Genomic DNA, 27,985 nt, shown 5'->3' with positions numbered 1-27,985 from the left:
AGCAGTGTTTTTATCAGTGACATGATTCAGTGCTTCTGTTACCAAAATAGCTTGGCTGGTCATGCACATCTGTGTGGGACTCATGTATGTGAGTATGTGACAGTAACTGGTGTACTCGGAAAGTATGGGCAGATTAACAGAGCTGGCAATATTCATTGCTCGCAACAATTTTCTGTACTCTCATACGAGGTATAGGCACTATGTCTCCCAGGTCTACACATCAGGTAGCCATTATTCCCATGTTGTAGATAGAGAAATTGAGGCACAGCAAGGTTAGAGGATTGACACCAGATCGTACAGTGCTAGTATTAGAACTTGGAGATTCCCATCTTCTAGATCCCTGCTTTATAAATCATTAGAGCCGGCTGACAGGTGAAGAAGCTATGTTAAGATCAAACTCCTTGGTGTGCGTTAGCTGGAGATGAGAAAGCAGGTATGCTTCCACTTTCTTCTACAAGAGAGAATATAGCCTCAGGAGTAACCATCATTGCATCCACAATCATAATACAGTGCTATCAAAGGGTCAGCTGCTCAGACATTATCTTCCTATCTAGGCTCTTTGCAGCCGCCAACCTCTTACTTTTCCTACTCTATCGCCTTTTTTCAGCCTGTGAGGCAGATAAAAGCCTTTAGTCCTGCTTGCATCTCACATAGCCGCAAGCTGTAGGACTCAATACAACTACCTCTTGCCTTAAAACATAGTATGTTTACATAATAACTACATATCAGGCAGATGAGTATAGCTAACTATGCTCCTGGCCCTGCCTAAGGATCATGGTAACATGTTTGTTCTTGCATGGTTCAGTTCCCTGCCTTGGGACCAATTTTTTCTTTAGCATTGAAGAATTTTTGTAATTTGTAGGGTGTGATATTGGAAGGTGTGTTAGTACTTCCTTGGTTTCCAGTTGAATTGTGAGCAGAGTGGGACTAAAGGTTTTCTGCACATGTAATAGCGGCAGCAGCAAAATTTGTGCATCCTGTAGCCAATGTTCCCCCCTAACTTTTTACTTCTGTGTGCGGAATGAATTTTATGTGCACCAATATGGAGGTGATGTGTGGCAGGAGTGGGTCCGAGGGGTTTGGAGTGGGGGGGAGTTCAGGGCTGGGGCAGAAGGTTGGGGTGTGGGGAGTGAGGGCTCTGGCTGGGGGTGCGGGCTCTGGGGTGGGCTGGGGATGAGGGGTTTGGGATGCAAGGGCTAGGGCAGAGAGTTGGGGTATGGGAGGGTGCAGGCTCTGGGGTGGGGCCGGGAATGAGGGGTTTGGGTTGTGGGAGGGGGCTAGGGCAGGCTAGGGCAGAGGGTTGGGGTGAGGCTGGGGATGAGGGGTTTGGGGTGCGGGCTGTGACAGGGAGAGAGAACTCCCCCACTCCCCCCCAGCCCTCTCTCACCGCAGCAGCCCAGGGCTGGGGGAGAGGTGCCTCTCCCTGCTGCGCACTTGCGCAGCCCTTGATAGCTAGCCTGCTGCGCAGCTCAGCGGGAACTTAGCCTGTAGTCATGATGCTCCTTGAAGCCGAGAAGGGAGGCAGTCATGCTCTCAGATGCAATATGTAGGAATGGCTTGACAAGGAGTATGAATGGTGTAGCATGGCCAAGAGATGTCTCAGATTGGTAGAGTAGGTTGATCTAATTAAAATGGATCAGTTAGGCCTAAATGATCCATGTTTACTGGCATTGAGCTGCTCTGTCTCTGTTGTCATTTGTCACACTTCCATGTATCCATTTGTGTATTAATAAGCCGCGTGCCTTTCACTCACTGGTAGCTTTTTTCCGTCAAGCTCTCATTCAGTTGAGTGCTATCAGTGTGCTAGGTGCTGTAAAAACACGTAAAATGGCATATTCCCCCAAAGTTCTCATTGGTCAGACAACGTTGCAGGCACCTAATAAGCAGTGCTTACTATCAAGGAGAGCATGTCTTGAAGGGAGCATCATTGGAAGACCTGAGAGTACGAAATGTCTGGGAAGGACTTGAAATGGAGAGGCCTTAGGAGTGGGATGTTGTCACGAGGGTGTGGAGGTACCATGGGAGAAGACTTGAGAGAGGGTGGTAGGAGAGGCATGAAAAGAGTGAGAAAAGGGAGTAGATGGGGGCCAGGGGAGGAGTAGAGATGTTGGTAGGGGACACAGCTATGCAGTGCCTTGAAGGCAAGATGAGGGATTTGAATGATTCCTTGTATGCATCAGGTTTGGCCTCTTACAGCTAGTTATTCCAGCATGAGAAGCATCTGAACTGTATTTTTAAGGCTTTCTTTTTACATCTGGATAACTTCAGCAATGGGCTCTTCAGGCAAAATCAACTTCTGGGCTGAGTATTTGAGTTACAAGCAACTGTGACTGTGCCATCTCAACCTTATCTAAAAAGGCAAGAATAAGACCCACTGTACTCTGTATGCTGGAATCCTCTCTTAAGGATTGTGCAGGTCAAATGCACCCACTTCTACTCCCTTTGCTCATGGCATCCGGTTGATCACTATATATGGGGCTCTGAAATCATAAGCTCCACAACTTTGACCTGGATAGAAGCAAAATCATCCCCTTACTAGGGCGGTTATACCACTGAAGGCAAATTAATCAGGGTAAGCTAGCCTCTAACTGGCATTCCCACAAGCTGGTCAACTGTTGTTTTTTTTTTACCAGCAGCGGACTGGAACTCAGGAGATATGAGGCTTTTCCTGCATGTGAAAACATGAAAGAAAATCAATTGCAGACTGACCCTTATAACTGAAAATCCTGTTGATCCTTCTGACTCTAAGGCATTTGCAGTGCCTTAGAAATGTACTGAGAGGGCCAAACAGATCAGCACAAATAGGCATCAGCTTCTGGAAAGGAACCTATGAACAATGTGTATGTGAATAACCACTGTCCCTTATACAAGCCTGAGTTGTCGAGAAGAATTTGTCTCATTGACTGCCCTTGTCTTGCAAATACTTCGTCTAACTGGGGATGGCTTTGTGGCGTAAGCCTCAGGTTTGAAATTCCTCAGTTCCCTCTGAGTTCAAACCCCAGCCAGGTCAGCTCAGTCCATTGTCTTTCCAAGGCATACACAATGAATTGATAGCTTTCCATGTGTCCATTTTTCCCAGGACACCTCAGATATCTCTGTGGATAGTAACAGTCCTGTAACACTTGTCATAAAAGCCCAGTGTCCTTGACCAAAATATCCCCTTCCTTCATTCCTGCTGTGCAGCATGCCATGTGCCTGGTTGCCACCGTCGAACCCAGAAGTGGCTGCATTTCAGTGTGTGTGTGTGTGTGTGTGTGTGTGTGTGTGTGTATAGATAGATCTCGTGAGATGCTTTGGGATGTATAGTGTGTCATTGCTGTATCAGTGGATCAGTATTGGATATGTGCCTCATTATGCATTGAAAAATGTGGCATTAACATTGTCTTCTTATACTCCACACTTTTCTAACCGCTTTCGTTCAAGATCTCAGGGCTGGTCCACACTAACCCCCCACTTCGAACTAAGATACGCAAATTCAGCTACGTTATTCACGTAGCTGAAGTCGAACTATCTTAGTTCAAATTTACCGCGGGTCCACACGCGGCAGGCAGGCTCCCCCGTCGACTCCGCGTACTCCTCTCGCCGAGCAGGAGTACCGGCGTCGACAGCGAGCACTTCCGGGATCGATTTATCGCGTCTAGACAAGACACGATAAATCGATCCCAGAAGATCGATTGCTTACCGCTGGACCCGGAGGTAAGTATAGACGTACCCTCAGAGCACTTTACAGATACCTACCCAGCCTTTCAACATCCTGAGAGACAGGGAAATTCTACGGGGCAAGGTGAAGAACAGATTAAGGGACTTCCCAAAGTCACACAAGTGCCAGAAGAGCCCTGCAAGGCAATAGGATTGCTGGGTGCTCAGCACTTCTGAAAATCAGGCCCAAAGATATCAAGGTTTCACTTTAGGTATCCAAAAATGGACCTATCTGAAAACATTTGCTGAAGTCTGGAGGAGCTAGGAATATGTGATTAGAATCTAGGCAGCCTGAATGCTATTCCCTTGCTCTAACCATTAAACATCATTCTCTTCAGGCACTGAACAAACCTGTCAATTTTGGTACGTGTAATACTGCAGGAATATCTTGCTTGTGGAATAGAAGGATCTATAGTTGGATATCTAAACAAGTAGCCACTTCGCCATTCTGAAGATTGGTTTCATTAGATCTTTTTTAAGTCTAATAGTATAAAGGGATTCTGATCAATACGTTTCAGGCTTTCTGCTCGTCTTTTCTGTCACTGTCTGGACACTGCTATTGTTGGATTATAGGAAACAAATGTCTTGGTCTTTTTTGTAGTACAAATACTTGGAGCCTCTGCTGTTTTTGCTCTCCTGGTTCCTTTATATCTTAAAGTCTTCATTGTTATAATTTTGAACTGTTCTGTGAGATGTCACAGGGTAACCTTAAGGAATAGTAATAAAACCATATAACTATTGAACATAGGAGTTGAGTGAAAATTATCCCCATTAATTAAGACAGCAGTCAAGCATGGTTTCTAGCTCTAAGGGAAGACTTTGTATTAAGCAAATGCCTCAGGGATATTTGAAAACTCTTCTTCAGTCACCACCATATTTGCTGCATATACTAGCAATCCATTGCATAAAATATAGAAGTGAAGGATGAATTGCTTGTCTCAAGGATTTGGCTGTGATTTCCCTAAGAGAAATGTGTAGGCTGAATCCTGTGAATATAGTCTTTTTTTAAAGTACTTTTTAAAATCTGACTTAATTGTGATTCAGATGTCAGTGTTATTATTAAACTACCTTTTTCAGTGACATGGTTATTAAAAGTGACCTGCAAAGTACTTCTAAAATACTGACTCTTTGTCCTTTTTTGCCTTATAGGTATCATGACCAGGGATAAATGTTTGTGAAATTCAACTTGACCTGGCAATCAGTTAACTCAAATTACTACAATCCTCAAAACTCATCTTAAGGCTGAGAGGAAGGGTGGTCCTGTGGGACCTAGGGGACCCAGTCTTAGTTCCCTGCTCTTTCACAAACTTCTTATGCAACCTTAGGCAAGTCACTTAGCCTCTCTGTGCCTCAGTTGCCCATCTGTACAATGGTAGCACTTCTATCTCTCAGGGGTTTTGAGAGGATAAATGCGTCGAAGATTGTGAGGTGCTTAGATTCTGTGGAATAATAGAAGCTGTATAAGTACCTAAAATAGGTAACTAATGTAGAGAAGGCCTCAGTTGCTCCAGCTTCGCCATTGTGATGTCAGCCTTTTGCTGGCTTTGTACCTTGTCTACAGTGGCAAACTTCTGAAGGAAAAAAACGCTTGTGACTGTACTATACCCATGTAGCAACAGTGGAGACAAGGGGCAAGCCACCATCAGAGTTCTAATTGCCGTGTTGGCTAGGGTTACCATATTCTGTGCCTCCAAATGGAGGACACTCCACGGCCCCTGGCCCCGCCCACACCCCCGCCCCTACCCCGCCCCCTCCCCAAAGTCTCCGCCCCCTCCCCTGCTTCCCGCGAACATTTAATTCGCGGGAAGCATGAAGCAGGTAAGGGGGATGTGGGGGGGAGGAGGCACGGCCAAGGCTGGCCCCCCGGCGGCTCCAGCCTGGGTCGGCTCAGGCCCTGGGGTGCCGGCCCCGGCCCCTGGCCGACCACCCCCGGCCCGCCCAGCACTGCCGGCCCCCGGCGGCCCGGCGCACTCCCCGGCTCCCCGCGGGCCCGGCTCCCCGGCTGACCGGGCTCCCCGCCGGCCCGGCACCGCGCCCGGCCCGGCACTGTGACCCTGGTTCCCGGCCCGGCACCATGCCCCCGGCCCCGCACCGCCGGCCCGGCCGAGCACCACCGAGCCCTCCCGATTTTCCCGAACATGCCCGGCTTTTGGGGATTTCCCCCCGGACGGGGATTTGAGCCCCCAAAAGCCGGACATGTCCGGGAAAATCCGGACGTATGGTAACCCTAGTGTTGGCTAGACCTTAGATCAGCGGTTCTCAGACTGTGGGTCAGACCCCAAAGTGGGTTAGGACCCCATTTTAATGGGGTCACCAGGGCTGGCTTAGACTTGCTGGGGTCCGGGGCTGAAGCCTGAGCCCCACCGCCCAGGGCCGAAGCCCAGGTCTCAGGTTATAGGCCCCCTGCCTGGGGCTGAAGCCCTTTTGCTTTGACACCCCCAGGTCAACAGAGCTTGAGTGGGCTCAGGCTTCAGCCCATCAGAGGGGTGAAGTTCTGGAACAGCCTTCCGAGGGAAACAGTGGGGGTGAAAGACCTCTCTGGCTTTAAGATTAAGCTTGATAAGTTTATGGAGGGGATGGTTTGATGGGATAACGTGATTTTAGTCAATAGGTCAATAACGTGCCATCGCTGGTAATTAGTAATAATGGTCAATGATGGGATATTAAAAGTTACTACGGAGAAATTTTTCGGGAGGGTATGGCTGGCTAATCTTGCCCACGTGCTCGAGGTTCAGCTGATCGCCATATTTGGGGTCGGGAAGGAATTTTCCTCCAGGGTAGATTGGCAGAGGCCCTGGAGGTTTTTCGCCTTCCTCCGCAGCATGGGGCAGGGGTTGCTTGCTGGGAAGTGGTCGCTTGCTGGAGGATTCTCTGCGACTTGAAGTCTTTAAATCACAATTTAGGGACTTCAACAGCTGAGTCAAGGGAGAGAATTATTCCAGGAGTGGGTGGGTCAGCTTTTGTGGCCTGCATCATGCAGGAGGTCAGACTAGATGATCATAATGGTCCCTTCTGACCTTAAAGTCTGAGTCTACATTTACAAGTTGAGAAAACAAAGATAAAACTAACACGCCTTGCCTGGCTATACTTACAAGTTTGAAATATGAGAGACTTGTTCAGTGAGATTTGGAGAGCATGGATTGATGTCTGGTCCCTCTTAGTCCCAAGAGCGAACTCCCCCACAAAACAAAGAGCACAAAAAAAAGCCTTCCCCCCCAACCAAGATTTGAAAGTATCTTGTCCCCTTATTGGTCCTTTGGGTCAGGTGTCAGCCAGGTTATCTGAGCTTCTTAACCCTTTACAGGTAAAAGGATTTTGGAGTCTCTGGCCAGGAGGGATTTTATAGTATAGTACACAGGAGGGCTGTTACCCTTCCCTTTATAGTTATGACATACACTCTACTTCCTTTTCCCTTTACTAAGGGCAGGTCTTCACTACCTGCCGGATCAGTGGGTAGTAATCGATCTATCGGGGATCGATTTATCACATCTAGTGTAGACGCAATAAATCGATCCCCGATTGCTCTGCCGTCGACTCCGGAACTCCACCACTGCAGAGAGGCGGAAGCGGAGTCTACGGGGGAGCGGCGGCAGTTGATCCCACGCCGTGAGGATGCGAGGTAAGTCAATCTAAGATGCGTCGACTTCAGCTACACTATTCTCGTAGCTGAAGTTGTGTATCTTAGATCGATTTTCCCCCCCGCCCCCCTCCCAGTGTAGACCAGGGCTTAGTCTCAGACAAGTTTAACAAGCTTTTGCTGGCCAGGCAAAGCACCATATATTCGGGTGAGGCTGACCCTCTTTCTGGATCAGACAACGTGGATTTTATTTTTATTTTTTTCCTAGCGTGGGTGAACTTTGTTAAATTACAAGGATAGCTGCATACAGAGAAGAGTTCACCATCTTCATGAGATCTCTTTATTGCCCTATTATAGCTCAGAGCTCTTCAATTTAGTGATGCTCATTGTGGGTTCCAAATAAAAACCTTGAGCAAAGTACTTCCCACTCACCGATAGCTAGCTGAACATCGTTTATTCAAATTGGTTTGGTTTTGTTGAATACCTAGGAGTGAAACCCTCTTATTTAAGGATTCAGTGCCTCCACCCCTTCAGTTTAATTCTTAGAAACCTCTTGGTCCATGTTTGAGTCATCTAAGAAATCCTCCAGGAAAAGAGAGAGAGAGAGCACGATTGGATAATCCTAGTACCTCTGACAGAGAAAGGGAACATTTGTTTAAGGGGTCTCTTTTCTACATCATAAAGCAACAATGACATAAACATTTTTCCCCCCTTTGCAGGTTACCTTTCGGGTGTGTAATTTTTTTTAAAGTTGCCGAATGCATTTTGCCCCTAGAGGCAGCTCTCTTCTGCTCAGGTGGTACCCATTTATACACAAGGGCTGTCCAGCATTCTCAAACAACTGGTATGCTTATTGTAATGTTCCCTTAAAAGCTTCTCTTGTCTAGTCGATGCGTAACTCTATACGAGAAACTGCTTGTCCCCTCTCCTGCGGGATGTTTGCAGATGGGAACCAGAGAAGTTTAGTCTTCAGTAAAAACGTTTCCATTACAGTGAGGATTAACTTTGAAAAAGCCTAACTATACTAATGGTCACATCTAATTTTTTTACCCCTGTTGTTTCAAATACAGCAGGGCTCTGATCCTGCAAACATTTGGTTACCTGAGTAACTTTACACATGGGGAATCTCGGAATGCACAGGACTAGTCTTATTGAATCAGTGTGTCTTGGATCACTGCTTAAGTTGGCACCAACCTTTGGGTCTCTCCCCTGTGTTTGCGAATTAGATTGTAAACTACTGCAGGCAGAGATTGTATTATTGTTTGGAATGCTGAGAAAATTTATCTGTCAGCACTTAACAGATAAAAAAAAGACGTTATGAAATCAGAGATCACATTTGATCTATGGACTAATAGCTCATTTCTATTCTTCCTCATGTCTGCATAGGATTCTTTCCTATAGCTTATTTTCCAGTTCTCCTCTTCTCTTAAAATTTCTCAAGCAATGGGGCTTCCATCATTTGCGGGATTATTCCTCAGCCTGTCAAGACAATCAGTAGATAAAACCCCATCTACGCAGTTCTAGCAACAGTGGGGAAACTCTTCTAAAAATTTCCCAACATAGACACGGTCAGTGGTGGGTTAGGGCACATGGACTATATGGGAGGGACAGGAGCATACTTGCGGCAGCATGGAAATCCAGTAAGGACACTGAGGTAGAGAAGCTGCCTTGTGCTTGCTGAAGTAACTGGTTTTCCAGTGTTCTGAGGAGAATGTCAGTAATTTCTACACCCGCAAAATCTAAGCAATTTGAAGCTGAGTCAGGCTGGGAATATCAGCCTTATTCTTTTGTGCTTCTCCCACTCCCAGTGAGTTGGGAACAGGTTATCTGCCGTACTGAATTTCTTGACTCTGGCTGTGTATCAGGTCCTGACTGTTTAAACTGAATTCTGCTGTAACTGAAAGTCCTGTGGCTTCCTCTCATGATTCAAGAAAAGAGTATCCAACAGTCAGGAACAAGTAGCATTGAGAGTTGCACTGATGTGAGTACATCTCTTCAGCTCCTATATCACCACCTACTCGGTCTCTTAAGCAAACCCTAAACCTTAAATAAAAGTGTTCTTATGGCAGTATCTTGCATTTATCAAAGTGCTTTCCAAAGCCAGCAGGGACTAAATCCCTTGTAATTCCACCGTTCCGGGGTGGAATACAGCAGCTCTTTAACAGTGCACAGGCGCACTGTGCAAACTAGGACAAAAGAGATGGAAACCCTATCAGCAGAAACTACAGGGGAACCAGAATTTTAGCCAAGATGGAATTTAATCAAGACACTGGGACTCATGTCCCTGTTTGATAGAGGGTCAGTGAGATCTTTAATGGTCAGAAGTAGTTGAGCGCTCAGTTCTAGATCTTGTTTGAAGGCAGGTTTATTGAGGGAAGTCAGCAGTCTTGCACACACACGATCTAAGTGCTGCATATAAAAAGATTAAAGGGTAAAGGTTAAATCTGAACTTGGAATGTTAATCTAATGAGCTTGTGTGGAAAGAGGAGCTGCATGTTCATTTTTTACACCGTTTGCACTGGGGAAATGCATGCTATGTCCCTGATGCGGCCTGTCTGCAAACAGAGCGGCTGTCTCTCACAATGGTGCAACGTTTCATATGTACGTCACTCGGAACAATCTCACCTGGCTGTTTACGGATACTATGATGTGAGGAAAAGCCAAGGCCCAATACAAATATCACATTGACTCCCTGACTTCAATAGTCTGCTGGCATGTCTAAACAGTTGCGCGGCTGTCAGTTGGTCTGGGCCCCAGGCAACCTGCTTTTGTTGGTTTTAACTGTTTGTAATATAAATACAGTTAAGGATGAGCTGAGATGAAGTCGGATCTATAGGATTTCATTAACCACACCCAAGGTGACTGTTTGCCTGCCACGTCAGTGTTTGTGTTACCACAGGGGGAAAGTATGCCCTCTGACCAAGTGTACCTACATGGGGAGGAGATTTCTGGTTGACAAGGACTCTCTAATCTAGCAAACAAAGGCATAAGGTGATCCAGTGGCTGGAAACTGAAACCAGGCAAATTCAGACTAGAAATAAGGCTGATAATTTTTGTAAACATTCAGGGTAATTAACCATTAGAACAATTTATCGAGGAATGTGGTAAATTCGCAATCCCCTGACGTCTAACTCAAGATTGAATGTTTCCCAAAAGATGGTCAGGGACGATGGGTTTGCTGCAGGAATTACTGGGTGAAATTCTGCGACTTGTGTTATGTAGGAGTTCAGACTGATCCGACTGGTCCCGTCTGACCCTTACATCTATGAAGCAGGGGGGCTGAATCATCTGCTCCCTTGGGGTTACTAGGCTGTACCTGAGATTGCAGCCACTGCTCAGAACAAACTGTCCTAAGTTGTGTATCTAGGTGAGATGTCAAAGTGGTGTGTGGTAATGTACTTTAGACACCCAAGTGATCTAACAGTCGTGAGGAGTGATGCAAAGATTCTTTGGAACTTCCACAAGTGCCCAGGGCAGAGGGCAGAGATGGAAGTCCTAGGTTGCTAGCAGCTAATGTTGGGAGGATGATTGCTAAGGTGACTAATCAAGATGGCTAGAACATGGGTTTGTGGCTTCTTCCTCTGAACCCCTTACTTGACTCTAAGAAGCACACTCTCTGACCATGATTTCCTGGGATCTCTAATGACAGCCTTGCAATTAACGTAATACTCTTGCATTGCCTTCAGCCCTAGTCAGAATTGCAACATGATTATCGTGAGGCATGCACTAATTGGTGGTTTCCTTGTCGGTTATGATTTTAAATTGCTTGTGACAGCATTTAGCCAGGGACAGTTCCTCTTACACAGAAAAAAGCTTGTTTTTTTTCAACTAGTGTGTAAACAAAGTATTGCAATGATCTCCTGTAGGCTTTAACTGCCGCTCTTGGACTTCAGTAACTGATGGCTTTTCCTCCCTAGGTTGATCTATCACGACTGTCCCCCGAAGAGAGATGGAGGTGAGTGGTGCGTTGCAATGGGTGTGGGAGAGGTGAACCTCTGCATAAATCTTAATTTCACTCCAGTCTTACTATCCAATGAGGCTGGATAGCTGTAGTTGTCAATGCATAGCGATAACATCTAGTTGTGGACTAAGCCCACTTGCCTTGCACAGTGTTACTGGATTATTTGTCCCACACTTCTGTTAATCGAACCGATTTTAGTTGGATGTTTAGGATTGGCCTCACTGTACTCTCAGCCTACTTGAATGTTAATCAGTAGAAATGACCTGAAGGTTCATAGAAGTAGCTTTGTTTCATATTTTCAGTTTGCATTGTGCTCTCTTGGTCCTAAGTGAACCATGAGTTAGGAGCATTTTCTCCTGCTCCCAAAGCATGACTTGTAGCCCAGATGAGAGCAGCTATGAGCTTTACAGAACTCAGTGGGACTCATGTTTAATATAGTGGTGAGGCCCATGTAGCTTACAAGTCCCATAGTTCTATCTTGAGATGAGCTGGTAGCTGCCCTCAAAGAGGGAGCGTTGCATGCTGGGACCTGCAGTTTTTGAGGACTGTTCCTCTCTCAAAGACAAAAGTGATGTCAATCTGCTGCACTTCATGCAAATGAGGTGTGAGCTGGGGCTCCTGTCCCCTTCGTTGGGTAGGAGGGAGAGGGATGCCTCTTGCTATGCAAAATTGAAGTTAAAGGACATTTTGTCCATTCTAGTTTGGCCCTTCATATTTCTGCTGGGCATCAGTTCATATGCTCTGGCCTCTCCTTCTAGCCATGATGGCAGGGAGCCTCTTCAGCCACTAATGCTGCACTAGTCAACTGCAAGATTGTAGGTACAAGAGATGCAATCTGCTTCTCCTTGCTCCCAAAGGCTGACAGCACCAGGAAGACACTTTAAACTTAATCTGTCCTGTCTGCACAGAGCTTGAGCCAAAGAAATGCCTGGCTTTTTATAGCTTTAGAATCTGAGAGCCAGACCAGACTTGTGTTCCTCTGCCTTTCCTATCTTGATTATAGCAGTATCCTTCTCTGCTAGCCTCCCCCACAGTACATTCTCTCCCCCCCCCCCCCCCCCCAATCACTTTCCATCCCCTGACCTGGAAACTTTCCCGCAACCCTGCCATGCTGCTCTACATACCAAGTTCTTCCTGATCCCAGCCTGTGCACTCCAGACTTGACTTGCCTTGTTCTCATTTCAGGGTCGAGCATGCTCGGATGCACGCCAAGCACCGTGGCCATGAGGCCATGCATGCCGAAATGGTCCTCATCCTCATTGCCACGCTAGTGGTTGCACAGCTCCTCTTGGTACAGTGGAAACAGAGACATCCTCGCTCCTACAATGTAAGCGTTTCCCACCCTGTTTCATCCACCCTCTGGCTACAGGTGCTAAATGGAGCTGGCATTTAGCTATATAAACAGTTGTAGTAATGTCAATCTCTGACTGCCCTATGATGTTGAAATACCCATTTGCCTTCCCTGTCCAACAGTGCGCATTGGAACTGTATGAGAGACATAGGCCACAAAATACAATTTCCTTATCAGTGTAGCATATGTCCAGGGTTCTCAACCTTTTTCTTTCTGACCCCCTCCCCCTCTAACATGCTATAAAACCTCTGTCACACCTCTGTCACAACAACTGATTTTCTGCATATAAAAGGCGGAGCTGGTGTTAGGGGGTAGCAAACAGGGCAGTTGCTTGGGGCCCCGTGAAGCTAAGTTGCTCAGGCTTTGGCTTCAACCCCAGGTGGCTGGGTTCAGCCCCATGTAGTGAGGCTTCAGCTTTCTGCCCTGGGCCCCAGTGAGTCTGACGCTGGCTGCTTGATGGGCCCTCTGAAACCTGCTCACAGCTCCCCGGGGGGCCCCGGACCCCTGGCTGAGAACCCCTGGCATATGTAACTCTTTGCTAGTAAGGAGTTTATACCAAGTTGTGTTAGCCCTTAAGGAGGCAATGGAACAAATAGATCTCACCCCTGGTGTTACTCAGAACAATGTAAATGGAAGCTGGATTTCACCATTGTCGTTACTCAGAATAACGCAGACTGTTTGAGTGGAAGCTGGATTTCATGGTCGCTGACCTCATTTGCCATTTGAATGCTCACAGATGCTTGTCCGCTCGCTTGGTTTGCTGAATCCTCTCAAGTCTGTTGGTCCCTCTGCCACCATTGATTTTGCTATCCTGGTGCATCAGACTGTACATCAGGGAATATCGTTCCATTCAAGAACAGGGGGTTCTTCAAACCCTCATGATGCCAATTAACAGTGCCAGACAATGGCTTGTTTCCTACATGGCAGTTTTGCAAACAATTCCATTTGCATTGCAAAAACTTTGTGCTGGGAAAGGATCTGTATGGAATAATTGAAGCTTATTGTGTACATCTGTTTAGTATCTGCTTTGAGGGATGTGTGGGTAAACTCTTAAGACCCCCCCAAACAGGAGAAAATTGCTGTGACCCTCTTACAAAAAATGATGAGGCAAGTATTGAGCAGATATGCCTCTTCTAACAGAGCTGAGCAAACCCCAGTAGCTCATTTATAATATTACAATGACTTCTCCCTCTGGTTTAAACCTTCCCCACAATCTGTCCCATCTCGCCCCTTGCTTAACCCACTGAAAAAATGTTGGGTAACATATTATTTAATTCAGATTTCATAGTGTCCAGGGCCATACAACCAAGAATGTATTCTCTTTAAGAGGGACAGAGGGGCTGCCAGTATTGGTGTAGCCTGTTTCAATGCCATTCAGTGTGTGAGCTCGGTCTTAGTTGAAAGGCCTTTGTTTTGTTCTTGCAGATGGTGACCCTCTTCCAGATGTGGGTTGTTCCCCTTTATTTCACGGCGAAGCTGCACTGGTGGCGATTCATGGTGATCTGGGTCCTCTTCTCTGCTGTCACAGCCTTTGTCACTTTCAGAGCAACTCGTAAACCTCTTGTGCAGACGACTCCGAGGTGAGCACGATCGTCTCCTCATAAGCCACATGAACCAAAAACTAGCCATGGTTCTGCACAGGCTGCCTCTGTGAGAGCAGCAGTTCGCTGGCTTTATTCAGATTGCCATGCAGCAGACCTACTGCTTTGCTTCAGCTTTGCAGTTCAGCTTCCGACTCCAGCAATATTCCCACCTTGTGCCGGGGACCCTATGATGGGACTGTATTAATCACGCTCCTTTGACCGTCTCACTTGGATTCTGCCCACTAATCATCTCTGTCAGGAGTGCTTCTAACATCGCTGACAACTGATCAGCTTCAAACAAAATCAGCCTGTCACTGAAATATTAATTTTCCCCAGAATCTCTGCTGATCTAAGCGACAGGTGGAAAGCCTGGTAGATCGTAGCTCTGCAGGGCTATATGTGGACCCATGTCCTAGTGGGGGTATTTTCTATCCCTAGAAGGTCATGAAGTACTGGACTTGAAAGTCATGATATTCCATACATCGTGGCCTGCCAAGAGCCACAGGAAGAGTAAGTGTCAGAGCTGGGATTAGAACTCTGAAAATCTGGCTCCCCAGCCAATGGGCAGCCCACTATCTCCCTTTCATATGAACAGCTCAAATGTCCTAAGTGATAAACTAGCTTTAGTTAGAATCTTAAAACTCCTTCAGGTGTTCCATGAAACTCCCTTCAAAATACCTGTAAAATCACTTCACTTTTGGGTGTGTGTTTTGTTTTACAGACTGGTCTATAAATGGTTTCTGCTGATATACAAGATCAGCTACGCCACTGGAATTGTTGGGTACATGGCTGTAATGTTCACTCTTTTTGGTCTTAACTTATTATTCAGGTGAGTAAATCTTTGCTGCTTGGCAAATGGCAAAGCTGCATAGAGCCAAGTGTTAGCTGTGGGGCTCTTTAAAACACACTAGGAAATAGGTACGGCCATATATAGTCCTAGTCATGTCATCAGTAACGTAGGAAAACAAAGTGCTGACTAGTTTCTCTTCTGGCTGCTAGAGCAATCACAAGCGATGTGCCTGCACATAGACCATTCAAAGTGGTCCAAGTATCTTTCTTAGATTTCCAGAAAGCCTTTGACAAGGTCCCTCACCAAAGGCTCTTACGTAAATTAAGTTGTCATGGGATGAAAGGGAAGGTCCTTTCATGGATTGAGAACTAGTTAAAAGGCAGGGAACAAAAGGTAGGAATTAATGGTAAATTCTCAGAATGGAGAGGGGTAACTAGTGGTGTTACCCAAGGGTCAGTCCTAGGACCAACCCTATTCAACTTATTCATAAATGATCTGGAGAAAGGGGTAAACAGTGAGGTGGCAAAGTTTGCAGATGATACTAAACTGCTCAAGATAGTTAAAACCAAAGCAGACTGTGAAGAACTTCAAAAAGATCTCACAAAACTAAGTGATTGGGCAACAAAATGGCAAATGAACTTTAATGTGGATAAATGTAAAGTAATGACATTTGAAAAAATAACCCCAACTATACATACAATATGATGGGGGCTAATTTAGCTACAACAAATCAGGAAAAAGATCTTGGAGTCATCGTGGATAGTTCTCTGAAGATGTCCACGCAATGTGCAGAGGCGGTCAAAAAAGCAAACAGGATGTTAGGAATCATTAAAAAGGGGATAGAGAATAAGACGGAGAATATATTATTGCCCTTATATAAATCGATGGTATGCCCCCATCTTGAATACTGCATACAGATGTGGTCGTCTCATCTCAAAAAAGATATACTGGCACTAGAAAAGGTTCAGAGAAGGGCGACTAAAATGATTAGGGGTTTGGAGAGGGTCCCATATGAGGAGAGATTAAAGAGGCTAGGACTTTTCAGCTTGGAAAAGAGGAGACTAAGGGGGGGTATGATAGAGGTATATAAATTATGAGTGATGTGGAGAAAATAGATAAGGAAAAGTTATTTACTTATTCCCATAATACAAGAACTAGGGGTCACCAAATTAAATTAATAGGCAGCAGGTTTAAAACAAATAAAAGGAAGTTCTTCTTCACACAGCGCACAGTCAACTTGTGGAACTCCTTACCTGAGGAGGTTTTGAAGGCTAGGACTATATAACAGCATTTAAAAGAGAACTGGGTAAATTCATGGAGGTTAAGTCCGTTAATGGCTATTAGCCACAATGGGTAAGGAATGGTGTCCCTAGCCTCTGTTTGTCAGAGGGTGGAGACGGATGGCAGGAGAGAGATCACTTGATCATTACCTGTTAGGTTCACTCCCACTGGGGCACCTGGCATTGGCCACTGTCGGTAGACAGGATACTGGGCTAGATGGACCTTTGGTCTGACCCGGTACGGCCGTTCTTATGTTCTTATCTGCCCAGAACTCCGCTTTCAGCAAGAATGCTCAGGTGTCATACACATCCATTCCTTTTCCTTAAGTGTTAACATCACCAACTTCTGCCAGCTCCTCCTCTTGTGCATATCCGTACCAAGTACCTTTTAATGTTCATCCTCCTGGGAAACAGGAATCCTGATGTCACTTGTAAAACCAGCTCCAAGATACTGTCGCATTGTAACTGGGTCTGAGTTGTCACCCTATCTAGAGTTGCGTGGTGGTGCTGTACTGATCTGATCTGATTTCCTCTTCCCCTCCCCCCCCTGCTCCACCGACACACAGAAGCATGGAGAAGTTAGGCTCTGTGATTTCTCCATTTTGTGCTCTAAAGTTATTTGCCACTGTGTAACATCTCCAGCCTTGATGATCAAGGAGACTCCTGGCTATCTTTTTCTCTCTTCGTGAGAGATGTTGAGTACCTGCAACAGCAACTGAAGCCCCTGTCTCTCAGAGCTACCCCTTAAATCTAACTATGAAACACTGCCTGAGAATTCACCATTAGAACAAGCGAGGCTGTGGTCCTAGTGTAGCAGTGAAGGGTATGGACTCCATGCACATTAGGCAATTTAAGGATTGTAGATTCCAAGGCTAGAAGGGACCACTGTGATCATCTAGTCTGATCTCCTTCAAAACAAGACAGATTCACCAGCACAAGATGCTACATTAATAAATATCACTGCATTTAGAAGATAACTCTTGCCAAAAGTCCCAAAGATCTGGTATTTACAGCGATTATGACATGGCAGTCGTGCATGACACTACTATGTGTGGATACACCTCTACCTCGATATAACGCTGTCCTCGGGAGCCAAAAAATCTTACCGTGTTAGAGGAGAAACCGCATTATATTGAACTTGCTATCCACCGGAGTGCACAGCCTCGCTCCCCCCTCCCCCGCTCCGAGCACTGCTTTACTGCGTTATAGCCGAATTTGTGTTATATCGAGGTAGATATAATGGTACACCATTAAATATTGCTAATGAGGCCTTTGACCCTGTCATGCTATGTTTTTATAGCAGGCTAGCTTTGCACGTGTTCAGTGAAGCGACTTTGTTTGACTGAAGAACTCGTTTGACGTTTTTCTGCCTCTTCCACTGCAGAATCAAACCCGAAGATGCAATGGATTTTGGTGTTTCCCTCCTGTTCTACGGCCTTTATTACGGAGTACTTGAGAGGGACTTTGCTGAAATGTGTGCGGATTACATGGCATCAACCATAGGGGTGAGTTGGCATGGACACACCATTTCCTAGAGCTGTGATTATTCTCTTTAGTGCAGCATTTAATCACCAGAGGACTTCTTGTGAAGTTTGCTTCTGTAACGCTATCTTTTCATGGGGAAGGGGGTCAGGAATGATGACACCAAAGAGCAGCTTCTTCAAGTTTGTCTAAATTGAGTGTCTAAGGCACCTATCGCTATTGTGTCTAAGCACGGATGTTCCATAAGTCTTCTGTGCACTTCTGAAGGCTGCTGCTTGCTTTTCTGGCATCCCACATGGGTAAAGCTGGTTTAAGACTTCATGTTACGGTGGAGCCCACCATTGATTCGTACACCTTTTACCATGCCTCTCAGCAGGTCCACGTGGTATTACTATTAGACCTTAAGTGAATGACTACCCTTTCCTTCAGTCTGTCACTCCAACCACCTCCCCATGTACCTGTTCCACGTTATGGCCTACAACACCTTCCTTTCTTCTTTGGTGCTCCCTGAGAAGGTGGTTAGTAGAGTTGCTGAGTCAGGGTTCTCCACCTCTTAGTCACCCCACTTCTAGTAGCCAGTCCTCCACAAAGAAGCTGCCGCAGGAGCCTACATATGGGAGAGCTCTTGGCATGAGGCTGGCTCCTACTGCAAGCGATGGAGTAAAATTTGCTTCCACAGACAATCTGAGATAGGAGGATGCTCATTAACCCCTTGTATTCCAATCCACAGGTTTGAGAGCTGCTGTTTATAAATGATGGGGCTGATCATTCCCTTAAGAGAACTTTACTCTTGAAGACCACAATTACAGGCAGTTTCTCTTCTACATGAACTGAACAGGCCATTGAAGAAATGTGCAGAGCCTGTGAGTTTCCCTCATGGATAGGTTCTATCTAATATATTCATCTATACAAGGCCAAAGAATCCCAGTAGCCCAATAAACTCTTCAGCATCGCTCCCCTCTTCCACCTTGGCCATATGCTATTTAGCAACTTAACCAATGTGGGATGGAATAGACCCCACATCCATGTAGTCTAGTTCCTTCTCTTCAGTAATGTCTAATCTGTTAGTTCTTTTGGCATACAGCTCTGTACTAAAGAAGCTGTATTCTCAGCAGTTCTGTCCTCTTTTGGAAAGTGGATGGTTGTCTTTCTCCTCAGCCTCCCAGCACTAAAGCATCTATGGCGGATGCTTGGACGACTGGTTCCTAAGCTAGCATGAGAATCCATGGTTTTCAGGAAGTGACCTCCTACCTTCTGATCTGTTGACTCCAACTGAGGATATTCAGTTCCCACAGTTTTGCCTTTAAATGTCACTCCTTCCAACCCCTCCTCTCAATCTTTGGTATATTAACCATGTCCTTAGTTTGGAAAGAAGAAAAAAAGAGAATGTGCAGGTTCCAAAGAAAAATAGTTCCCCCTTTCCAGAGCTGATCTCACAGATCACACAATGCACTAGAGCAATTCAAATTCTTTTTAGCTATGGCTCTGTCTTTGTACTGTGAAACCAATCGCTTCATGCAGCTGGCCCGAGGGCTTTCCTATCTTAAACAACACTGGTCCATCCATTGGACTGGGGAATTTAATCAGTCTTGAAAAATTCTTCATGTCCTGGGCAAGGAAACTTTTTTTTTTTTTTTTGGTGATGGGGCTAGTGGGTTCTCATTAGTTTCTTTGTGATAAAGACTGGACAAGTGAACTTCTTGGGCTTGGCTTCATAAGTTTTCATGGGTAGTTTTGTGAGGCTGCCATACATCATAAAGTCTTCCACTAGCTGGCAGTATAGCTCTTTCTTAGTCAGAAGAATGAATCAGAGCAGCAGTGAGAAAAGGTGGGTGAAAGGGAAGATTTGATTTAAATCATGATTTAAATCACTAGTCACGAAGACTCGATTTAATCATGGATTTCTACATAAAAGTGCATTCTTGTTGGTGGTTATAATCTTAATAGATATTCTTCAAAACTCAGATAGATGTAGGTTTCATTTTTAGACGCTACACACTATACATTTTTAAACAGTGATTTATTTGGAAAACCTTTTCAGAATAGTTTTACAGATATATCAGAAAATGAATGATTGTTTGGTTATTTCATTGACCAAAGGTAATTGAAGCAGATATTTATGAAGTCATTGAGAGGTGAACTATCTCCAATTCAACAGGTTAATCATTTATATTTGGAGGATTTTTCTTGCCATGGAGAACATCCAGGTCTCTGGATTTTTTTCAACAGCAAACATATGTAATATTTTTTACAAAACAAGCATAAGGATTTTTGAATTTGGTTAAACATTCAAGCTTTTTAAAATCAGGTTTATTTTTGTTAAAATTGTTTAACTAAAATAGTTAAATGCATTTAAAAAAAAATTAGACTGTCAGACAGGTCAACATGAGAAACTTAAAATATTGGCTTCTGCAGCTAACTCAGTCATCTTCACCTTCATTTTCCTGTTTGTTCATAATCTGGAAAAGAAAAACTAGCTTTCCTGCTTTTTTTTTTTTTCAGGTTCCAAACAATTTCTCAGTTTGGAATGAATTAGTCCAAAGGCAGAAAATATTCTTTCTACACCAGCAGAAGAAGTTACTGCTGTTAAAAGTGAGATGATCACTTCAACAGTCTCTGAATCCAAGTGCTTAAGTGACTTCCTCCAGTTCACTGGTGTGACTTTCTTTAAAACATCATCAGCAAACATATATTTCTTGAATGGTTCTTATGCCCAAACTGGGTCTCTTTTATGGCCTGCTGCCATTATAGGATTTCCCTTCTAGTGAGGGAATGGTATGGTAGATCTCAAATCAATGAAGGCTACACTCAGAAAGACCTTAAGACTTCTGGAATATGGTGCCCAAACAGTTTCACTTTTTTTTCTACTGCCTGTGCCTCCCTTCTCACATTTATCTCCAGACTTCTTCTCCTTGTCCAGATCTATTCTGCCCCCAACAATCTTCTAGTCATTGCACTTTTTAGAGAGAGGTAAGGGATTGACTCTGTGTACACAAATTTGCAGAGACACAATAGGGTTGAGGTCTATTATTTCTCACCTCTATATAGTCATTTATTTGTTTGTTTATTTAAAAACATTTTTGCTATTATCTCTGGAGACACAAATCCACAATTTGAGAACTGCAAAACTAAGCATCTCTGATGGTATCTTCTAGACTAAGCACTGAGTCCTATTGGCTAGATAGAAAGATTAACCTAAATAATCTCAACTGGAGCCCCATAAGATTGGGTCCCTAATCCATGAACTATTGGAACTCATTTACAAAACTTTTCTTAAACATTACATGAATATATTGTCTCAAATTCTAATTTTATAGTGTATGATCCCTATTCCATCTTTGAACTATAATGTATCTTTAGATGGATTTTTCCTCAAAAAACATTTTATCAAAAAAATCTGACTTAAATAAAAATCTGATTTTGTTTTTGTTTTGTTTTTTTAAATAATTGATTTTTATCCACCCTGGTGGATGAGGTAATATCTGTTATTGGACCCATTTCTCTTGCTGAAAGAGAGAGGCTTTTGAGCTAGTCGGAGCTCTTCTTCAGACCTGAAGAATCATAGCAACAGTGACAGGCCTGGAATTGAAACTGATTTTTTAATGCGGTTGGAGATGGTTAAAGAACTAATGGGTCTAGTCTGTCCTCCCTGGTTACTTGTATAGGTTTTATCCACTAGTGGTTTGTCCAGCCTCATTCTGAGTGACACAGCAGTGACCCTGCCATTGTCAACTTTGGGAGACCGTTCCACAATCTTTGTGGATTTCAACTTTAGCAAGTCTGGTTTGAAACTCAGAATTTATCTTTAATTTCATATTACTTAGGTACCAACCTAAATGATCTCTCCCTTTTTGGTATTTCCACCCTACCAAAGACTTGTGGAGTTAACCATGGTTTTACGTTTGTCATCATAAATCAGTCTGTCTAGCTCCTTAATCATGTGTTGCTCTTCTTTCAAAGGTGTAGGTAAACCGGAAGGAATTTAAATAATGAAGTGTCCAGAATTAAGCCCCTTTGTTGCCATAACAGTTATATTATGATCCAGTCAGATCTCAAAAGCTGAACAGAACTGAGCTTGGTCAGTATTTGGATTGGAACATAGGAACTGTAGTAATGGATCAAACCAGTGTTCTTCTAGTCCAGTATCCTGTCTCTGCCAGTGGCCAGTACCACCTGTCTAGTGGACAAATATAGAATAATTTAACCATAGTAGGAAGCTACCTTCTGGCCCCCATCAGTTAGCGCAGGGATAGACAACCTATGGCACGCGTGCCGATTTTCATTGGCACTCACATTGCCTGGGTCCTGGCCACTGGTCCTGGGGGCTTTGCATTTTAATTTAATTTTAAATGTAGCTTCTTAAACATTTTAAAAACCTTATTTACTTTACATACAACAATAGTTTAGTTATATATTATAGACTTGTAGAAAGAGACCTTCTAAAAACATTAAAATGTGTTACTGGCATGCGAAACCTTAAATTAGAGTGAATAAATGAAGACTCGGCACGCCACTTCTGAAAGGTTGCCAACCCCTGAGTTAGCGGTTGATGTATGCCCTGAAGTCTGAGGGTTTATATCTCTTCTGGAGTCTTTTTATGCTGTCTAATCACCCATTTACATCTCCAGTCTCTTTGAGTTCTGAGTTCTGTCTCAATGATATCTTGTGGCAGGGAGTTGTATTAAAGCCCTTTTATTAGTTTTACACTTGTTGCCTTTCACTGTAATACCATGTCCTTTGTTCTTGGATTATGAGTAAAGACCACCCCATGTACCTTCTCTATATAAGTCCCTATTATGTGTTGTAGCATATTGCCCCTTCATATGTAGTATTTCCATGTTTCTAATCGCTCTTCGTGTTTTCCTCTGAGCCCTGCTGGCTCTGTGATACAGGGAAGTGCTTATTTCTCTTTTTGATAAACCACAACTGGACACAGTATTCCAGAGCAAGGCATGCCGCTGATCTGTACAATGGCATCACAATCCGTGTTTTCTGTTCTATTCCACACACATTCCAACATCTGGTTGGGTTTTGTTTTTTTTCATTGAGCAGAAGCTTTCCATTGAGCTGTCCACAATGACACCTGCCTTTCCCTGAGTTAATTGGGAACCCAGAAACTTGTGAGTCGCTCAGCTTCTGAGACCTCCCTAAAGAACATCTGGGTTCTGCAGGGAATAGTGCTGTGAACCTTAGGTAGCATTCTGCCCTCTGAGTTGGTACCAAACCAATGTTCAGCATGGTGCTAATCTGTGCTGTGCTGCTGGAGGTGCTACTCCTGAGGGCATTCTGCCCCCCAAAATTAAAACTTCTGCAAGTTTTATTTGTCAATAAAAAAATGCAGAGGCTCTAGCATGGCAGTGGGAAGCACAGGCCTAATTATGTTGTGGTTTCATTTGCCTACAGTGTTGAGTTCCATCTCCAATCCTAAACTTGTGTTTCTTCTCAAGGCTGCTCCTCTTCAGTGTTGGATGAAAACCCTCTCTTGTGCTGGTGCGATGTTTGCATTTATATCTGACGTGCTTTGAGGTCATGTTATGAAAGATGCTGTGGAAGAGCGAGCAGGGTCCTAAAACCTCAGCTTCTCCAATGGATGATCTAATAACATGAAAACTGGCTGCTGGGATTGTGGTTATAAGGGTCCCTTGTCATAAGAACATAAGAATGGCCATAGGGGGTCAGACCAATGGTCCATCTAGCCCAGTGTCCTGTCTCCTGACAATGACCTGTGCCAGATGCTTCAGAGGAATTGAACAGAACCAGGGCAATTATCCACTGATCCATCCCCTGTCATCCAGTCCTAGCTTCTGGCAATCAGAAGCTTAGGGACACCCAGAACATGGGGTTATGTCCCAGACCATCTTGGCTCTCAAAATTAAGTCACCTTTTTGAGGTGGCCTCTAACTTTATCTGGATTAGGATCCTTGGGCTGCTCTGATAGGCCACAGCCAGCTTCCAAAGAATCTAAGGGTGGTTCTAGTCAATATGTTGTGCCTTTCCACTTTCCCAGATGTATGTGCACAGACTCCATCCTCCGGGGAGACAGACCATTCCTCCTATCACTGCATTAGACCTTCACATCATGAGCCCACAGAGCTAGGGAACGAAGGCTCCATCCCTTCCTTTCCAAGAAGGCCTTTCCAGCCCAGGCCTGATGTCAGGTAGTAGTCTGTCTGTGAAGGGACAGAAAAAGGCCTGGGAGGAGATGCGGGTTGTTCAGTGAAAAAGTCTAGCTCAGTGTGCAGCCACTGAGGTTAGGATGCCTGCGGAGTGGAATAAATAGTAAAGCGACTGTGCGGTTGTATGAATCCGTTTGTTTGCCCCCGTGGAATAGCATGTTCAGTTGTGGGCGCCTTCCTCAGAGAAAAGGGGTTCAGAGACAGATAACAAAAGTAGCTAGAGGCACAGACAGACTTCACATAGGAGACTGAAAAGATCAGAACTGTCTGGTGTGGAGAGGAGATAAATAAGAGGGAACAGGGTAGAGAGAAGACAAATTGGGCATTTCTCATAATACAAGAATATGGGCACATCAATCAAACTGAAAAGCAGAACACTAAAACTGAGAGCAGGGAACATATTGTACACAGAATAATTAACCTTTGGAACTCCCTACCACTAAGACCAAGAGCTTTCGATATGACTAATCCTTTCTTGCATTCTGCTGATCTGCATTTTGACTAAAGGTTAAATTTAGGAAATGGTTAGAAGGTTTACAAACCTCTCTCTCAAGATATAAGCCAGCTGCTCTCTGATGAGGTAAAGAAGAAACTTCCTCAAGGGAAGACCATTGCATAATTGCTGCAGGGTTTCCACTTTCCTTGAAACAACTTGTACTGGCTGTGTCGTCAAACACGTTTCTGTTGCTTCAAGAACTATTCTGTGACTTGGGTTTGGATCCTTTCTCTGGAGAAAGCAAAGGCCCTAAAACTAGTATTCTGGTTCAAGTCTCCCACTTCTTTAGGGGTTAGAGACGCTGTCCGATCAGACGCAGCTAAAGTGATGAACGAAGTGTGGCTTTGGTTAAAAGGCAGCGTGCTGGTTCAGGGTGGTGGTGGTGGTGGTTTTTTTCCCTGCCAACATACAGCTCAAGCTGTTGTTTGATCAGCTAAAGAGTTGCAGGCCTGATTAGTATTTGGAAGGGAGATTCCCAAGGGAGTCGGCCATTCAAATACTACTATGATTGATCTCATATCCACGCCTAGCTATAGCTAAAAGGGACGTCCTGTGTTGGTGACTCAGTTGGCTGCCTTTTCCCTGACTGATGCCCCAGCATAGTGCTAGGGGGAGCTGTGCTGATGAAGAGGGGTCTGAGGTCTTGCTCAGACAGTGGTCCTGCCCACTTGTGGCCAGTAAAGCTCCCATGGCCCTCTCCACAGAACTAGGGGTGTCTTGCCTTATTTCCTATGTGGGTGGTCACAGCTGCTCACAAACCCCACCTGCAGTTTCAGTTGGATTTGGTAACTTGGCTCACCTCTTTCCCTAAATTAAATGGCTGCCTTATGCCAGCCTAGAGATGGCTGCCAGCCTAGAGATGGCTGTCTCCAGTGGTTGCTGGGTATGGCATTTGTAAAGATCATTGGCCTTCATGTTAAACCTTACCTGCAAATAGCACCTTTTATTTTATTTTTTTAACTCAAGCACTTTATATCAAATTCTAGGTCTGACCATCGCTCTGCGTAAGTGCCCAATTTATATTTAACCAGCCAAGATTTTTTCAAAAGGGACACACTAGTGACTATGGGCAGCGTGGTCTTTGGGTATCTAGCATGACCCCTGATTTTTCAAGAGCTGATGCTTGGCATTTTCTAATAATCATTCCCCTCTAAGCTGTCTGGAGTTGGGCTCCCAAAATCACTAGTCATTTAAGATCTCTGTGCCTGCACTCTGTATGGAGTCCACAGTAGTGATAATTGGTTACTGCCCATGCTTTAGGATAGGCCTGGTCAAAAACTTTGTCAGAAGTGTTTGATGGAAATTGCTTCTTTTTTGACTAGATGAAAACTTTTCTGAAATGTGATTGGCTTCCATGGAAAACTGACCAAAATACCAAACAACCACAATATTTTGATTCCGAAATGCCACTGTGGTGCCTCATGCTCCCATTCGCCTCAAAATTCAGCTGGGGAGCCCAGCCCGTAATCTCCCCGATACACTGCAGACATGTTGCACTACCTCCCTTCACCAACAGGAGAGACCATGGTGCTTCATGGGAGATGTAATCTGACCAGTGAGTGTGAGCTATACAGGAGAATCCCAACTAGCCCATGGGGCACTGCAGTGGCATTCCAGAATCAAAATATTTGGGGGGGGGGGTTGGTTTTCTTTTACTTTTTTCCTCAAATTCTACCTGCTGCTGCTAGAAGAGAGCAGCCATGTTCTGACCAGCTCTAATGGCAATAGTGCATTGCCTGAGGGGACCCCAGTGTGGTGTTTCTGGCAGGGAGGGCTGTAACTGAGGTGGGTGTCTAAGCATGTGCCTGCAGCCTCCCCATTTCCTTCTGTAACGTCTGTAGGAGAGTGGACTAGATGACACATCTGAGGGAAGGGAGCAGAAGGAGACTCCACCGATTGGAAGGCAAAAGATGCACTGTCCTAGGGATGAGGGTTCCACAGCCACCACTCCCAAGAGGAGGAGGAGGGTGGTGGTGGTCAGGGACTCCCTCCTCAGGGGGACTGAGTCATCTATCTGCCGTCCCGACCGGGAAAACCGAGAGGTCTGCTGCTTGCCAGGAGCTAGGATACACAATGTGACGGAGAGACTGCCAAGACTCATCAAGCCCTCAGATCGCTACCCCTTCCTGCTTCTCCACTTGGGCACCAATGATACTGCCAAGAATGACCTTGAGCGAATCACTGCAGACTACTTGGCTCTGGGAAGAAGGATAAAGGAGTTTGAGGCGCAAGTGGTGGTCTCGTCCATCCTCCCTGTGGAAGGAAAAGGCCTGGGTAGAGACCGTCGAATCGTGGAAGTCAGCGAATGGCTACGCAGGTGGTGTCAGAGAGAAGGCTTTGGATTCTTCGACCATGGGATGGTGTTCCAAGAAGGAGTGCTAGGCAGAGGCTGGCTCCACCTAACGAAGAGAGGGAAGAGCATCTTCGCAAGCAGGCTGGCCAACCTAGTGCGGAGGGCTTTAAACTAGGTTCACTGCGGGAAGGAGACCAAAGCCCTGAGGTAAGTGGGGAAATGGGATCCTGGGAGGAAGCACAAACAGGAGAGCGCAAGAGGGGAGGACTCCTGTCTCATACTGAGAAAGAGGGACGATCGAGGAGTTATCTTAAGTGCCTATACACAAATGCAAGAAGCCTGGGAAACAAGCAGGGAGAACTGGAAGTCCTGGCACAGTCAGAGAACTATGATGCAATTGGAATAACAGAGACTTGGTGGGATAACTCACATGACTGGTGTACTGTCATGGATGGATATAAACTGTTCAGGAAGGACAGGCAGGGCAGAAAAGGTGGGGGAGTTGCGTTGTGTGTAAGAGAGGAGTGTGACTGCTCAGAGCTCCGGTATGAAACGGCAGAAAAACCTGAGTGTCTCTGGATAAAGTTTAGAAGTGTGAGCAACAAGGGTGATGTGGTCGGAGTCTGCTATAGACCACCAGACCAGGGGGATGAGGTGGGTGAGGCTTTCTTCCGGCAACTAACAGAAGTTGCTAGATCGCAGGCCCTGGTTCTCATGGGAGACTTTAATCGCCTGATATCTGCTGGGAGAGCAGTACAGCGGTGCACAGACAATCCAGGAAGTTTTTGGAAAGTGTAGGGGACAATTTCCTGGTGCAAGTGCTGGAGGAACCAACTAGGGGCAGAGCTTTTCTTGACCTGCTGCTCACAAACAGGGAAGAATTAGTAGGGGAAGCAAAAGTGGATGGGAACCTGGGAGGCAGTGACCATGAGATGGTCGAGTTCAGGATCCTGACACAAGGAAGAAAGGAGAGCAGCAGAATACGGACCCTGGACTTCAGAAAAGCAGACTTTGACTCCCTCAGGGAACAAATGGGCAGGATCCCCTGGGAGAATAACATGAAGGGCAAAGGGGTCCAGGAGAGCTGGCTGTATTTTAAAGAATCCTTATTGCGGTTGCAGGAACAAACCATCCCGATGTGTAGAAAGAATAGTAAATATGGCAGGCGACCAGCCTGGCTTAACAGTGAAATCCTTGCTGACCTTAAACGCAAAAAAGAAGCTTACAATAAGTGGAAGATTGGACAAATGACCAGGGAGGAGTATAAAAATATTGCTCACGCATGCAGGAGTGAAAT

General features: G+C 45.1%; 1 protein-coding gene across 1 annotated transcript in view; it reads left to right on the top strand.

Annotated features, from left to right (window-relative positions):
* Nucleotides 1–27,985, top strand: part of RNF121 (ring finger protein 121) — a 52,180-nt gene that overhangs the window by 9,284 nt on the left and 14,911 nt on the right. The window contains exons 2-6 of the mRNA XM_054015940.1: nt 11,194–11,231; nt 12,423–12,564; nt 14,014–14,168; nt 14,893–15,000; nt 17,626–17,746. Of these exons, the coding sequence (XP_053871915.1) occupies nt 11,194–11,231; nt 12,423–12,564; nt 14,014–14,168; nt 14,893–15,000; nt 17,626–17,746 (564 nt within the window). The remainder of the gene's footprint in view (nt 1–11,193; nt 11,232–12,422; nt 12,565–14,013; nt 14,169–14,892; nt 15,001–17,625; nt 17,747–27,985) is intronic.

The sequence above is a fragment of the Malaclemys terrapin genome, chromosome 1, assembly GCF_027887155.1.
Source record: "Malaclemys terrapin pileata isolate rMalTer1 chromosome 1, rMalTer1.hap1, whole genome shotgun sequence".
NCBI classification, from domain to species: domain Eukaryota; kingdom Metazoa; phylum Chordata; order Testudines; family Emydidae; genus Malaclemys; species Malaclemys terrapin.
Note: the sequence above shows the minus strand (reverse complement) of the source record. Positions and strands in the feature narration are given on the sequence as shown.